The following is a 15,411-nucleotide window of genomic DNA, read 5'->3' on the forward strand; positions in this document are numbered from 1 at the left end:
ATTGACAACAAGTAAAAGGACAGAACAAGAAAGCTAACCAGGGGAGTGATAGAGCACAGTCTAAAACATGAGCTAAGCTTTATGTGATAACGTCCATTCCAACCCCACATGTAATATTTATTCTGTGGTGGTCCGTTCAAACTTGAGAGTCTATCAATAAAATGAGGAGTGATGTTATGTTAGCTCTGTTTGGTGAGGTTGGAGGACATCATCAGGATTCACAGACTGAGAGTACTAAGTTTCCTTGTAGTCACATTTCAAACAATAGAGCTACGGAACTACAAATAAATTACCTTGTTCCTTTGTATTCGGTAAAAAGTTCTCTTGAACAAAGAAAATAAGTGTTAAAAAGAGAATCTGCTCTCTGTTTATTGGCTTCTGAAATTAATGCACGCATTGGAAAGAGTCATATCCAGTGTAATGTCACTTGCTTCTGTTTACAAACAGCCATAACAAATTAAACATTTTTCATCACATGATTTTTTTTCTGAAATGCAAAGCATAAAAGATTCTCAGAAATGTGATTAAAGAGGAAATATTCACATTAATGATTTAATTCTTTGCATATAAAAATGTAACACCATGTGTGCTATGTAGTAACAAGGTTACTCATTAATCATTTTAAATGATTCACTTCAATTACCAAGAGATATTTTCTGCATAAATGATAAGTCATCCATCACATTTTCAGTCTCTTCCGACTGTGTGGGTTTCTCTTGGCCTGTCAATGCGATACACAAACTCTGCAGGGAGGAAGTAGCCCAGGTACTCCACACTGTCCGGGGTAGTGTCAATGTAGTAGTGACCACCTTCTCCATGGTGGCTGAAGCCGTGTGTGTGCTCCACACGGAGATCCAAACCCTGGAAACGCATAATTAGAATTGTAAGAAACCCCAACTGATGTGGTAAAACAAACTAATCTGGTCTTTAACGTTGAATTGTTGTTTGTTTTACTCACAGGGTCTCTGGACACCAGCACGGACTGGCAGATGAATGGGGCGCTGACCTCAAAGTGTTTGAGCCAGCTGTTGACTTCATCGTTGGTGTTCAGAGGACAGGCAGAGAACTCTCTGGGCTGTAGGAGAGCAGACAAAGGATTATGATGACGGATCAACATCATTAACTTTCTTTACAAAGAACCTTTCAAAGAAAAAAAAACATTCAGCTCAAGGTGCTTTAAGGGCTACCAATGTACAAAAAACAGACATGAGACAATAAAACTGGCTGGCTGCCTTTTGCAGCAGCTCTCTGTTCTTTGTCCGTCTCTTGTAATTTTTTTGTCTCTTTTTTGTAATCTTTGTATTTGGAGTGGATCATTACTCTGTATGGCTCATTTGTTGGTCATGGACACCAAACTTTTTGTGGCTTCAGCGATATTTTTACTACTTTTTCTCCTGTGTTTGTCTGGAGATCCTACATGTAACCATGGCTGCATTGTTTACATGTGAATCAGCTGTTAGCAGCAATGCTAACTGGTGTAAGGCCTGATGTCTTCCCACAAGGTGAGGAGAAGGAGGTGAGGACGACGTGCTGGTTCTCAGGTGTGAGCTAAGAAGTGACGACATGGACCTGTCCTTCCATCCATCTTTATTGGGAACGTAAGATCTATCTCCAATAAGATCGACGAGCTAGCCATGCTAACCCAGCAACAGAGGGAATACCAGAGGGCAGAGTAGCATCATGCTATTCACAGACTGCAAAATATTGATAGGAACCAACGGAGAAACACCAGAACAAATGAAGACGGTGTTGATCAAGAGCATGGAGGATCTGGACAAATTTGACGAATAAATGGATAAAAAAAAGCTTCAAAACCTCAACACAATCTGAGGAAAAGGAGCTAATGAACTGTAACTCGGAATATGAACATTTGGATTTACCTGATTGGATTACAAACCATGGGCATCAGGATCTGATAAAAAATCTAAATGTTGACCAGAACTGTTCTGACTCCAATAACCCAAACATAAACATCGACCCCGATAACTGATTTTATGGCAACAAATCGATTAAGTGCAACTACTTTATGGAACATCATTATAATACAAGACTTAACACAGACAACAAGCTGAAAATTATTCATTTTAACAGCAGGAGCCTCTACACCAACTTCAATCAAATAAAGGAATACCTAATGGAATTCAAGAGCCATTTTGACATTATTGCAATAACAGAAACATGGATCAACGAAGAGAAAAGCATGGACTTTGAACTAGAAGGATATAACCTTGTTTGTGTGAACAGAGAAAACAAAGCTGGGGGTCACACTGTTCATAGCTGAAAATATCAAATTCAGAGTGTTGAAGGAAATATCTGTAGTAAATGACATCATATTAGAATGCATTACGGTTGAAATCCATACAAAGGAAAATTGTAATGTTATTATTTGTTGTATTTACAGAGCACCAAGTTCGAATCTGAACAGCTTTATCACATATTCTGGAGATCTCTCAGAAATTGGGCTGAAAAAAGGTTTAATCTGTGGTATTACAAACACTGACTTACTAAACCCAAATAAACACGAGCTACAAGGAGAAACCAGGTGCAGCGGTTCCATTAACATATTTAAGAAAAAAAAAAAAAATGTCAAAATGACCTTTAACGGATATGAAAGTGATAATAGCTAAGTGTGTATCATCCAAAATTGTCAAGACTGAAGAATGCTGAAATGTAAATATGTGGGTTTGTTTGGTCTGTAAGACAGCAGGAAGGTCAAAATGTTCCAAAACAATGACTGTGAATGAAGTGATGTTGTAAGACAAGTGATGGACATTAACGATCAAATATGGACACTAAAAGACAATCAAGAATTATGTCATACATCTGTAAATGGAATCAAAATTCATAATAATCTGATGAAATGTGAAAAAGAGGAGACTAAATATTGAGGAAATGGGGACGGGAATAGTTAAGCTCTGCTTCTCCCCTCTTCCCTTCCGGACATGTGCAATGTGATCTATTGAAAATGTGTGATATTGTATAAGTGTGCTGACATGACCGAAATAAATCATCATCATCATCATCATTATCATCATCATCATCATCATCATCATCATCATCATCATCATCATAATCATCATCATCAACGCCACATTGGAAGAGCTTCACCTGCTGTAAGCAGACAGGATCCAGGAGACAGAGACTGAACAGACTGCTGAAGAAGCTCAGTCCTGGACCCTGTGGAGGTGGAGGCTGGCTGAACTGGAGAATGATGGACAAGCTGTCATCATCTATTTTCTTATGGACTTTTTTGCACTTCCTATACACTTTCTTGCTTTTGTTTTTTTTGATTGCTGATGTGACTTCAATTTCGTTGTACTTGTTACAATGACAATAAAGTTATATTTTATTCTATTCTATTCTATTCTATTCTATTCTATTCTATTCTATTCTATTCTAAGTAGAACTTTGCTTTGATGAAAACTAAAGAGACTGCTACAAAAAAGACCTGACCTCATGTACAGTTTTAACAATGATAAATGAACTTCATAACAGAAACCTAATTTTGTTCCAGGCCGTAAACATGTAGAGTTTTGATTTTTTTTTAGTTATTTTTTTTACTTTTTATACCTCTAATCAGATAGTAAGGAGGACAGTGGATAGAGCAGGAAACATGGCAAGAGTGGGGAGTGACATGCAGGAGAGAGGCCACAAGCTGGTTTCGAACCTGGGCCACCTGGACGAGGGCTAACCTCATGGAGCGCAACCTAAACCACTACGCTATCTTCACTCTGAGTTTTGAGTTTAAATATGGGACCCCACGGAAACTTCCAGGATTTCTGGAGTCAGCCTCAAGTGGACAGGCAAGGAAACTGCAATATTTTTGCACTTCTGCTTCAGCTTCATTTCTCGGAACCAACCTTTTCAAGACCACAGTTTAAACTGTGTATAGACAGTGTCCCTTCATATCTTATATCTCTAGAGAAGTTGACCTTAGTCATGAGGGATAAACTGGCTCTAAAGATTAATGACCCCCTGTTAAATCACTGTACTTCAACCAAAGATAAAAGTAGATCATTCCCCATAATGCAAGATAGTGTGACCTATTTGACAAGGTTAAAATAATACATTTGAAATTCATAACGTGAAATGAAACCCTACAAAGTAAGGTTATAACAGTTACAAATCAGCATGCACTGCCCGTACAGATGAGTGTAACAGAAATTTGTAACTTTCATGTGTTTCACAAGTGTTTACCATGATGTGGATTTTAGCTTTCCCTTTCTGGATGATGAAGGTTCCTCCCAGAGCCAGGCTCTTCTCAGGGTACTGACCCTCCAGAGTCGTCCTCAAAGACGTCACCAGACTCAGGCTTCCTGTTCTCTTCTTTGCTCGCACCTCAATGACCTGAGGAGACATGCACAGGTGAGGAGACAGCTCAGCTTTTCTTTGTGTTAATATTTATCCTTCAAATGTCAGGAGCACACATGAGAAACGGCTGAAGTTAACAGAAACAGTTAGGTTATTAACTCACAGATAACTGTTACGGTTTATAAATAACCAGGTGGGTTCATAATTCATCAATGACAAGGTGTTTTTGAGGGGACACATCTGTTGGTGTATTTTGACCCAATGAGACAGATTACCTTCCCAGGCTTCCCTTCACATGCATAAAGATTTCCCAGCAGTCCAAAGTTGCAGTCAGAGAACTTGTCGCTGTATTTCTCCTGCAGACACTGACCATCCACTGGGTTTATGGAGGAGAAGTAGCTGCTGTTCACTGCAGGCCTTCCTTCAGCTTCAGTTAGACATACAGGCATCAGCTGTGGACCAGAATGATTATTTCAGAATTTAAAGCTTCTACTTTCACATGATGAGGAGAGGAAATCTTTAAAGAGATAAAGTCCAAACTTCAGAACTCCAAAGTTGATCTTTTTTAACCAAATATTTACTCTGCAGTCAGACCTGCCAGCAAATAGCTGTAAGGGGAAATGAAACTATCTGAGGTTAAAGATGCCTTAATCCAGGAGCTTCACTCAAAGAAGATTAGATACAAGCAGCTCTAAAGGGTTTGCCAAAATGAATATATATTTATGTCAGGATTTGTGATGTGTGTAAAAAAAATGCACCTCTGCATTCATTCCAAGGATCCTAGAGGCAGCTCCTGCAGCACCGAGCATGAACGCTCCCGGCAGCTCCAGCTCCTTCGATATGATGTTCATGTCGTACTCCTGACAAGTGGAGGAGACAGCATCATGACAACCCCGTCCACTATTGGTTTTTGTACTTTCTGTCGGTGCAATATTTCTGTTCCTTTTTTAAAAAAATCAACCTTCTCCTTCTTGACCAAGGGGATCAAGTATGGCACGCCTCCAACATCTGTGACGCGAGGATTTCCACACAAACCTGCAGATCGACACACAAAGTTACTCCCTTACTATAGTCCTCTTTTACTCATGGCTGATGGTGCCTCAGTGAATTATTCAGATTTAACGGTTAACCCTTGACCCCTGTATAATCTGAGGAGTCAGAGAATAGGTGTGATTTCTCTGACAGGGCTGCTGTGGCTCTGTCACAGAATAAGTGGACTTCACATAAGCATAGTTGGAAGATAAATTCCGAGATCCAAAAGTCTATGGAAAATTTCTCAAACTTAACAAGGACTCCTGAACAGCCTCTCGATGCAAAGCCAGCAGCATGAGAATGTGCATATAACACTAAGTAAAAGTCGTGACACAATAATCCTTGACAATGTGACATTACTTACAAATGTCACCGCACTGTCACCATTGTTGTCTCTATAAAACCAATAAGTTGTCAAGTGCATGTACAATCAGACTTCAAAGTCTAGTTTCCACAACCGTTAAGTTTTCCTGCACAAATATTACTGTTTAATGTAAAATGCACCACACACCATCTCATCAGCCAATGACAGACACTGCAGAGGTTGATCAGTGGAGGCTGTGCAAAACTATTTTTGCATGGAAGTGAAAGAGTTATCAAAGTGTCAGCTCAATCAGAATTATAGTTAATACTCTCAAGGTCCACTCTTTGCATTAGATTCAGCCAAGCCAGTGAATAAAGTGTTTTTTGTTATTCTCAGAATGAAGCATGAAGTGAACTCCACAGTCTTCTTACCTTTGGCAGGAAAGTGGAAGGGCTCTTTGGTCAGATCTGGACACTCCACCACACTCACTTGAACTTCTGCAAAGTTCTTTTCCAGCCCAGCTTGCAACACTGCAACCAGCAACAACAACTTTACCACTCTCTCTTTTTATGAACGTCATATTTAATGAACATGATGTGCTACAGCCTTGATATTTAAGCTCTTACCACCACGCAGCTCCTCCAGACTTGGCGTGTGCAGCTGGACCTTCTCTGTTTTGCTGATATCTGCCATTGACCCTGCTCTGAAGGTAAAAGTGGACCCTCTCTGAAACTTCTACAGGGTGCAAGGACTGTAAAAAGAACAACCCAGTCTGGGTACAACCACTGTGTGGTTGAGCTGTAACCAAAGAATAAACATCGACAAGATAGTTCCTAGCCAACTGCTATCTCACTCGTGCAGCCAGTGAACCAGTACATTTTATACATTAGAAACAAGAAGTCCTGTTTGTAGGGAATAAAAATCAGTTTAAGGAGTTCTTAGGGGTGTGCTTTGGTTAATGCTTGCAATATTAAAAAAAAAAGAAAAAAAAACAATTACAAAGAGTGACGATAACAATTCAATTATGATTGTCTTTAGGAGATCTTGTCATATTTTCTGTATCAATTAAAAAAAAAAGAAGAACAAAAAAACAGAGACTGTGTTTTTCTCATGATTCATTTACCATAAGAAATCAAATATACCAGAAAATAAACCGGTAAGTTGGTCCACTATTATGGCTTTGACTTCTTAGTTAACAAGAAAACGTGTAAAGAGTAGTCCATAAAATCTATTCTGTAGCTGTCATCGTCTGTATAATTAAGAATGACAGAAGGTTGATGCATGCTTACTTAGCGTGTGATAAAAAAAGAAAAACAATTATCAAAAAAATAAGTAAATAGATAAATAATTTTTATTTAGAGTAAATTGATTTAGAAACAATACTGAACAAGAATTTAAAAAAAAATCCCACATAATTCAAACAAAACAAAACAACAGCACAATAACACATTAAAGAAAGACATTCGAGGTCCTGTTTAAACGCCGCATTCATATTTTTATATTTAATATACTTGAATAAATATGACTTCATAGACTATGGGAGAAGATAAGGTCGAAGGCGGATGTAGAAACGGTGATTTCTCTTGTTCCGGTTGGTGACGTTCGAATTCTCTTTGTTGAATGGTCACATGACTCCTCGGACGTGAAACACTTCCCGGTTGACCCAGAAACACATGTGGCGCGGTACGCCCTCTTGTTTTTGATTCCTTTAAGACATGGGAACTTGGGTTTCTTTGATTTTGTTACCTAAAGTCCGTTTAATTCAAGCCATTGCTGCTCTAATGCTTTACTCACCATCCCTTTGTCGTTATCACAATGACCGAAGAGGACAATCATTTATCACTGGCTCAGTCTAGTGCCAGCGATGTGGTTTTAACTCTGGAGCCATGCACAGAATCGCTGGAAGAGTTGCCTCCAGAGTACGTGGAGAAACTACAACGATGTCCCGAGGCTGAGGGACGGATGGAGCGCGGAGAGTCAGACAGGTAGAAAAACACATTTCCACAGAGCAGCAGAGTGGACTCCCTCCAAACTTCCTGTCTTCGCGCGTTTTCTCTTTAAGAAACACATTTTTATCCATGTGCTTTGACAGGAGACTGTTAATTCTCCTATATTTTATTTATTTTTGTTGTTTTATCTTGTTGTGGTTGATAGCCTTCTATGTTGTTTGATTCTCCTCCGTTATTTTTGTGGTTTCTATCATGTCCTCTTCTCATTTCTTTTTTGTTTTTGTTCTTCTTTTTTTTTGTAAATTATTTTGTAACCCAGCTTTGAAAAGTGCTATGTGAAGAAGTTTCATTATTATGACGATGATGATGATTTGTGTCTGCCCTCTGCAGCGACTCGGGAAACAGTCTGTTCATAACTCAGAAACCAGGGCCTCAGCTTGCCAGATCAAGAAAAACCCGCTACAAGCTGCAACTGGAAGAGCATGAAGATGACTCTTCATCCTCCTCCTCATCAGATGAGCCAGTAAGGAAAAAGAAAAGGAAGAAGTTCAAGCCATACAAATTGCCAGAGTATAGTTTTCCTTTCCTGCCAAGAAAACCCAGACACTTCGGAAACACAAAACAACAGGACACCGGCCTTCATGTAAGAATATGGCCTTCACTGGATCCAGGTTTAACTGTTTTTGTTGTCCGATAAATTCTCATCACTGTCCTGTTATCTTGTCTTTTCTGTGAAGAATACTGGAATGACAGGCTTCCTTAGACTTGTCAAAGAGTTGTGTGAGGGCAGTCAAACTCGAAAGGATGTGGAGTCACCTTTACCCGCAGAGGGCACGGATGAGGACAACATATCTCCATTGACGGAGTAAGTGAATTTTAGGCGATAACTTTGTTCATTCCACCAAATTCCACCAAAAGCTAAATTTGATATTTATTTTCAGTTAAAGCAATACAAGAATGTTTGAACCCAGTTTTTAAGGTTACCAAATGACATCACAAAGTACACGTTAGTTATTACACTATGTAAAATGTAAATAGAGACCAATTCCTGTCGACCCCATGCTGTTTTTGCTCGGCCACTCATGGGAACCGATTGTGTTGCCTGGTCAGATGGAGTTATTGGGCAAACTTCTTCATCTGGCAAGAAGGTGCATACTACTTCAGTGGATTCAAATACAGCCTCCATCTGTCACACAATGGTACAGAGAGACTTTTAAAGTTTTCCCGATGGAACGTCTTAGTGCCCTTGCTAAGGGTAACTCTGATATCTTCTATAAAATATGGCAACCCTTACTGGATTTCTTGCCTCAGAATATTGCTGAGATACTTTGTACAGGAGGCTCACATTTTCTGTTTAAAGGGAATACTTTATAGAAAGTCATGTCACATATGACTTGGACATATCACACTGGAAGTGCACTGATTTGGACTCTGTAATCGTTTGTATTAAGATGTGGGCTGTGCTGTGCTGGATTGTGTTGTGTTGAGTTTTTGAAAAGACAATAAATTACATTTAAAAAAAAAAAAAATGTATATAGAAGCAGAATGTGATGATGATTTGCAAAACATCAAAACCCAATATTTGATTAGACAGCAAAAATATTTTTTAAACAAAAAGTTATTTTGAACCAAACTCAGGTAAGTGTTTGTCTGGTTTCTATTTCGGAAAAAAATGACCAATGAGACACAGTATGGGCCACATTCACCAGACATGTGCAGAGAAATGTCTTAATGCACACGGCACAATGCGTAACCCTGACATTTGGATGACACCATCAGAACTAAAGAATACATGAGCGTAAATACTAGAAGACAATATTTCCAGGGAAGGCTTTGTTTATTTCAGGAACACAATGTCTAACCATAGTCTGCTCACATTTTCGAACTCAAGGTTACTTTGTTTTTTACCCTCAAGTAGCTTTTGTTTACAGTGACCGAGTCAGACTTGTTTTCACACACAAACAGCTCAACATAAGACATGATAAACAAAGTGCTGAAAATATCAAATTCAGAGTATTGAAGGAAATATCTTTAGTAATTGACAACATATTAGAATGCATTATGGTTGAAATCCATACAAAGAAAAATTGTAATATTATTATTTGTTGTATTTACAGAGCACCAAGTTGGAATCTGAACAGCTTTATCACATATTCTGGAGATCTTTTCTCAGAAATTGGGCAGAAAAAAGGTTTAATCTGTGGTATTACTAACATTGACTTACTAAACCCAAATAAACACGAGCTACAAGGAGAAACCAGGTGCAGCGGTTCCATGAACATATTTAAGAAAAAGAAAAAAAAATGTCAAAATGACCTTTAACGGATATGAAAATGATAATAGCTGAGTGTGTATCATCCAAAATTGTCAAGACTGAAGAATGCTGAAATGTAAATATGTGGGTTTGTTTGGTCTGTAAGACAGCAGGAAGGTCAAAATGTTCCAAAACAATGACTGTGAATGAAGTGATGTTGTAAGAAAAGTGATGGACATTAACGATCAAATATGGACACTAAAAGACAATCAAGAATTATGTCATACATCTGTAAATGGAATCAAAATTCAAAATAATCTGATGCTATGTGAAAAAGAGGAGACTAAATATTGAGGAAATGGGGACGGGACTAGATAAGCTCTGCTTCTCCCGCCTTCCCTTTCGGACATGTACAATATGATCTATTGAAAATGTGTGATATTGTATAAGTGTGCTGACATGACCGAAATAAATCAAATCATCATCGTCATCATCATCATCATCATCGTGCTAAGTAATAAAAGTGTCACCCTTTATGGAAACAAGATAGAATAAAGATTTATAAGCAAGGTGACATAAAAACGACGTGGACGTATAATAAAAATCCTCAACCAATCCAAAGATGACACTGAGAAGCAAGTTCAAGAATACAGGCAGTGAAAACAAGACAAAAAGTCCATATGGAGGCTTTTCAATCTCACCAATGGTTGCTGGGACAAGTCTTTTTTTATCTTTGTTTTCATAGAGTGGTACACAACACCTATCTAGGAGAATCTGAAATTCATCATTGAAGGGGTTGGAAGCTTTTGTTTAAAATGACTACTACAGGACTATCAAAACGCGCACTATCAAAACGGAGAAACCCTGTCACAACTGTTTTAGAATGTGTTGAGTATTACATTTAGAGTAGACACAACATTTCTCAATAGCAGTACTAATGTTGCAAATCATCACAGACTGTTTTTATTTACTTCACTTATTGTTATTTTTTTAAGTCAACAGGTCACAAAGTTTGTTTAAACAGACCGATGGATCCAGCTGATTTGTGCTTTTCTTCTCATATATTCTGCAGTGTTCTTTTTTACATGTAATTTTACTTCAAACACTCTCCACCAACGTTTGGCATGCCCCAAGGATCCATCCTTGGGCCACTACATTTGATGGTGCCGGCTTCAGAGAGCAGCAGAAACTGTTAGCATCTACACCTCTTTAGCCTGGCTTTGAAATGTCACATTGGTTTTACCTGATGGTTTATTTTATTTTAAAGTCAATTTAACGAGTACATTAACTATGAATGAAACAGACACCAACATAACGTGCCTTGTACGTAAAACTGAACCATTACCTTCTCTTATTAGATGCGTTATAAAGAGAGGTCATCACATTTGCTCTAAAATTATGCTATCCTTCTTTTCTGTTTGTTACCATTCAGGAGACTTAGATTAAACCGTTTTAAAGGTGTAAACTGAAAATGTCATTATGTTATTTCAAGCACTGATTTTCATAAAACTCATCTTATTATAGAGAAGAAACAGAAGAATCAGAAGCTGAGGACATCAAAGTGGTGGTCAGTATCCTGTTTGAAGAATCTCACGTTTTATAGCATGTTATGTATGTTATGTATGTGCAAATTGGGTTTAAACTGTTTGTCATCTTTCAGGAAAGGAAACTCTTTGCAGTGCAGATAAAATCAAAGAGCCAACAAACCTGGTGCAGTCACTTACAACAGAAAAATACAAGGAATGCTGCCAATGTCGGACAGGATCTCTTGCAAGATGAACAATTTCAGGCGCACGATGAGGAGCCAGCTACAACGAACTCCTTGATGATTGAAGCAGAGGAGGTTGACCTGGCAACAACACCTGGAAACTCTCCACAGCAACCTGACACACAAGTGACAGAGAGACTTCCTGAGGAAGAAGAAGGAGACGGAGACGCTCCATGTTCAGAACAAACAATGACAGTGAGTAACTGTGTCGAAGGGAACGTCACACTAGTAGTGACAGAAAACCTAGATTCTGATTTCAATGTGGAGATTTCAGCCTCTCTATGTGCAGAAAATGGGGACGAGAAGATAAAGAAAAAACACGGAAGTGCTGAGGATGTGGAGCAGCTAGAGTCGGGTACCGTTCCTGAAACTCAGAATGATGAAGCAAATAATCGGAGAAAAAAGAAAAAGAGGAAAAAAGAGAAAGAGATAATCACTGAAGAGGAGCGAGGAGAAGAAGAAAATTCTTTGGAGGCTTCTCAACAAATACTTGAGTTCAGAAAGAAGAAACATTTTTCAGGTGATGACGCAGCTCAAGAAGACGAGTGTACAGGTGTGGGCCCTTTGTCAACGCAGAGTGAAAGTGAGGAGAGGTCAGCAAAGAAGAAGAAGAAAAGGAAAATAAATCTGGAGGAGGCAGATAACTCCCCTGATCTTGTTGAAAATACAAACAATGAACACTTTGATAACACTCAGAACATAAGTGCAGAGGATCAAATTTCTGAAATAGTGATTAAAAAAAAGAAGAAAAAGAGGAGAAAGAGGGAAAGTTGCAGTGGAAATGAATTTGAACAGGATTCAGCACAAGTGTCTGCGCAGGAAGGGAAGACGACCTCATCGTTCATCAGTGCTGACGAAGGATCTTTACAATCCGTGGAGGCTCCTGTGGTAGGTGTAGAAAATGACAAAAATGTTGATGAGTGTAATGATGGAGTCAGGAAAAAGAAAAAGAAGAGAAAAAAGGAAAGTTGTTGTGAAAACTCTAAACAGGGTTTTGCACAAGGCGATGATTCAGTGTCTGCGCAGGAAGGGAAGACGACCTCTTCGTTCATCAGTGCTGACGCAGGATCTTTACAGTCCGTGGAGGCTCCTGCTGTAGGTGCAGAAAATAACAAAAATGTTGATGAGTGTAATGATGGAGTCAGGAAAAAGAAAAAGAAGAGAAAAAAGGAAAGTTGTTGTGAAAACTCTAAACAGAGTTTTGCACAAGGCGATGATTCAGTGTCTGTGCATGAAAAGGAGAGGACCTTATCCTTTCTCAGTGCTGACACAGGATCTTTACAGTCTGTGGAGGCTCCTGTCACAGGTGCAGAAAATGACAGAAACGTGGACGAGTGTAATGATGGGGTCAGGAAAAAGAAAAAGAAGAGAAAGAGGGAAAGCTGTTGTGAAAACTCTGAACAAGGTTTTGCACAAGGTGATGATTCAATGTCTGTGCAGGAAAAGGAGAGGACCTCATCCTTCCTCACTGCTGATGCTGAGTCTTCACTGTCTGTGGAGGCTCCTGCTGCAGGTGCAGAAAAGCTCAGTGAAGATGCTCCGGGTTTAGAGAAAGATCCAGCAGAAAATGACACAAATGAGTGTGACGATGGAGTCAGGAAAAAGAAAAAAAAGAAGAAGAAGAAGAAGAAGAGGAAGGTGTTAGAAATGGATGATGGTGTGGAAAAAGATCAGGAGCAGGAGTTGGAGGAAGCTAACACTTCTCAGAGTGTTTTGTCTGGAGGAGATGGACCAGGAGTGGAGAGGAGACAGAAGCAGAAAGGAAATGAGCTGATGACTCCAGTGGAAAGTTTGGAAGGTGCCGTGGTTGCAGGTCCTCCTTCAAACCATGAAACTACGGTGTTAAAGAAGAAGAAGAAGAAGAAAAAAAAAAGCAAAGATGAGACATGTCATGAGATACAACAAAGTCCAACAGCTGCAACTGAAGAATTAGATTTGTTTAACGTAACATTTTCAACCAAGTCTGTGAATTTAGAGCCAGACAACAATGAAAATGAGGAAAGAAGGGTGGAGGTGTTCAAAAAGCTGAGGACAATATGATCCCAAGGAACCCTTCTTTCTCTAACTCTGAACAATAGTCTTCAGACAGAAATAAGAAAAATAAGCACTTTAAAGTCAAGAAGAGCCTTTTGAATCCCACTGAGGCTGTCCTCTTAGACTTGTAGTTTAAACTGGATGAAAATAGCATTTGCACACCGGTAGTAGACGTCACATTTAAAACAGTGTTTGAAAATGTTCCTGAAGAAATGCTGTGATGGTTACATTATTTTTCTATTTTTTGTGTCAAAGCATATTTTCTTTGTTTTTTAGCTTCTCTGGTGTTTCTGTATTTGTAATTAAAAAAAATATTTTCACATTTATGAAAGGAGGAATCGCTCAGATTTTATTTTAAGCCTTATGCCAGCAAACCGCTCTGGTTTGTGCACCTGGACTTAACTTCATCCTGATCTTTATTCTGAGACAAAAGTCTAGAAATTATTTCAATTATTCACCCATTAACAGAAGGGGTTATTTGGGCATTGGCACCACAACCTTTTGCAACTTTTGTAGGAATTAACAATTTTTTAAGGAGATAAAATTCCGCCCCTTGTTAAATAGATTTGACAGTGTTTGTTGCAGAACCGTATCTGGGGATAGTTAATAAGGTTGTGCGTTTCCTGGAAATTTGAAACAGTCTGTGAATTATTTTTTTTTTTCAGTTTGTTTTATATTGCTATGTTGCTTTCAGCTTTGTATAGTACAGGTGCATCAAACAACCCAGTGTGTTTTGTATTTCCAATTTTTTACATGGTCACAGGGTTTCATACCAGCCTTTAATGATGACCTCAGTTGTAAGGTGCTCTTGGCCAGGTTTCTCCCAACTTTTCAGCCTGAGACACCCCTCACAGTGGTCCCAGAGACAAGCAAACCCTGCCTTAGGAGTTCACTAATTGTCCAATCTAATTTTTTTTTTTTTTTTTTTAAAGGCCCAAGTTATTTTATTTAGCTGATTGGTAAAAAAAAATCAGATGACTTGTATTGCTGTTTTTACTACAATGATCATATTTTACAAAACATATATTTTTGTTTGCATTGTTTTAAGTAAAATTTAACCCGTTTTTAAATATTTATTTTTTTGTACAATGGCAGGTGAATGCAACTGTGTGTTTTTAATTTTCAGAAGGCATTTTGCAACCCAGACTACGAGTGTTTTGTTCTCAAACCCCCTCTTTAGCTGCATTTTTACCAGTTCCCCTGGAACTACTAGCATTTCAACTCACAGAACTAGTTTATAAATTTAGCCCAGTCCTAAGAGTTACTTTTCAAATTTCAACTGTCTTTGGGAGGCAAGGCCTGACTAGCTGAACATTTTTGATTGGTGAAACACCCCCGTGTGTTTTTTTCACCAACCATCCACAACAACATCACACACAGCTGTGACTGACTGGGTTTAACTATCATCTTCTTAGACCCTGGTCGTGTGAATGTGTCTGTCAGCTCCAGGTGCGACAGTGTAAAGAGTTAACCTGTAAACTGGAGATATATGGTTGATGCATTAAATTTAGACAAACAGAAAATAAGACTAGAATTTTTATGAATAAGGATAATTGTCATATTTATTTGGTAAATCAATTTAAGACTCAAAGACATTGAACCATCATTACAATAAAAAGAGATCAGGGCTAAACATAGTAGCATAAAGTCACACACAAACCAACAAAACGAGAAAAGGAAAAATCTGGATAACTTAGATATGAAAACTAACCTGTTCCAGAAGAAAAATACAATCACCTTTAATCTGAAACAATGTTTA

At 38.5% G+C, this 15,411-nt stretch overlaps 2 protein-coding genes across 2 annotated transcripts; one reads left to right on the top strand and one right to left on the bottom strand.

Moving 5' to 3' along the window:
- Positions 1-17: 17 nt before the first annotated feature.
- Positions 18-6,460, bottom strand: cunh11orf54 (chromosome unknown C11orf54 homolog). The gene is made up of 8 exons (XM_074672636.1): positions 6,274-6,460; positions 6,079-6,177; positions 5,273-5,346; positions 5,070-5,171; positions 4,587-4,763; positions 4,198-4,347; positions 959-1,075; positions 18-861 (listed from the first exon to the last, which is right to left on the bottom strand). The coding sequence occupies exons 1-8, from the start codon at positions 6,338-6,340 to the stop codon at positions 688-690; spliced, it is 960 nt and encodes a 319-aa protein (XP_074528737.1). The 5' UTR covers positions 6,341-6,460; the 3' UTR covers positions 18-687.
- A 791-nt stretch (positions 6,461-7,251) lies between these two features.
- LOC141791320 (uncharacterized) lies at positions 7,252-14,264 on the top strand. The gene is made up of 5 exons (XM_074671651.1): positions 7,252-7,632; positions 7,987-8,239; positions 8,334-8,461; positions 11,375-11,417; positions 11,511-14,264. Exons 1-5 carry the CDS (start codon positions 7,463-7,465, stop codon positions 13,656-13,658), a joined length of 2,742 nt encoding a protein of 913 aa, XP_074527752.1. The 5' UTR covers positions 7,252-7,462; the 3' UTR covers positions 13,659-14,264.
- The last annotated feature ends 1,147 nt before the right edge of the window (positions 14,265-15,411 follow it).

This window comes from Halichoeres trimaculatus, unplaced genomic scaffold (assembly GCF_033239565.1).
Source record: "Halichoeres trimaculatus isolate MK-OKI-2021-1 unplaced genomic scaffold, fHalTri1.1 fHalTri1_scaffold_6, whole genome shotgun sequence".
Lineage (NCBI taxonomy): Eukaryota > Metazoa > Chordata > Actinopteri > Labriformes > Labridae > Halichoeres > Halichoeres trimaculatus.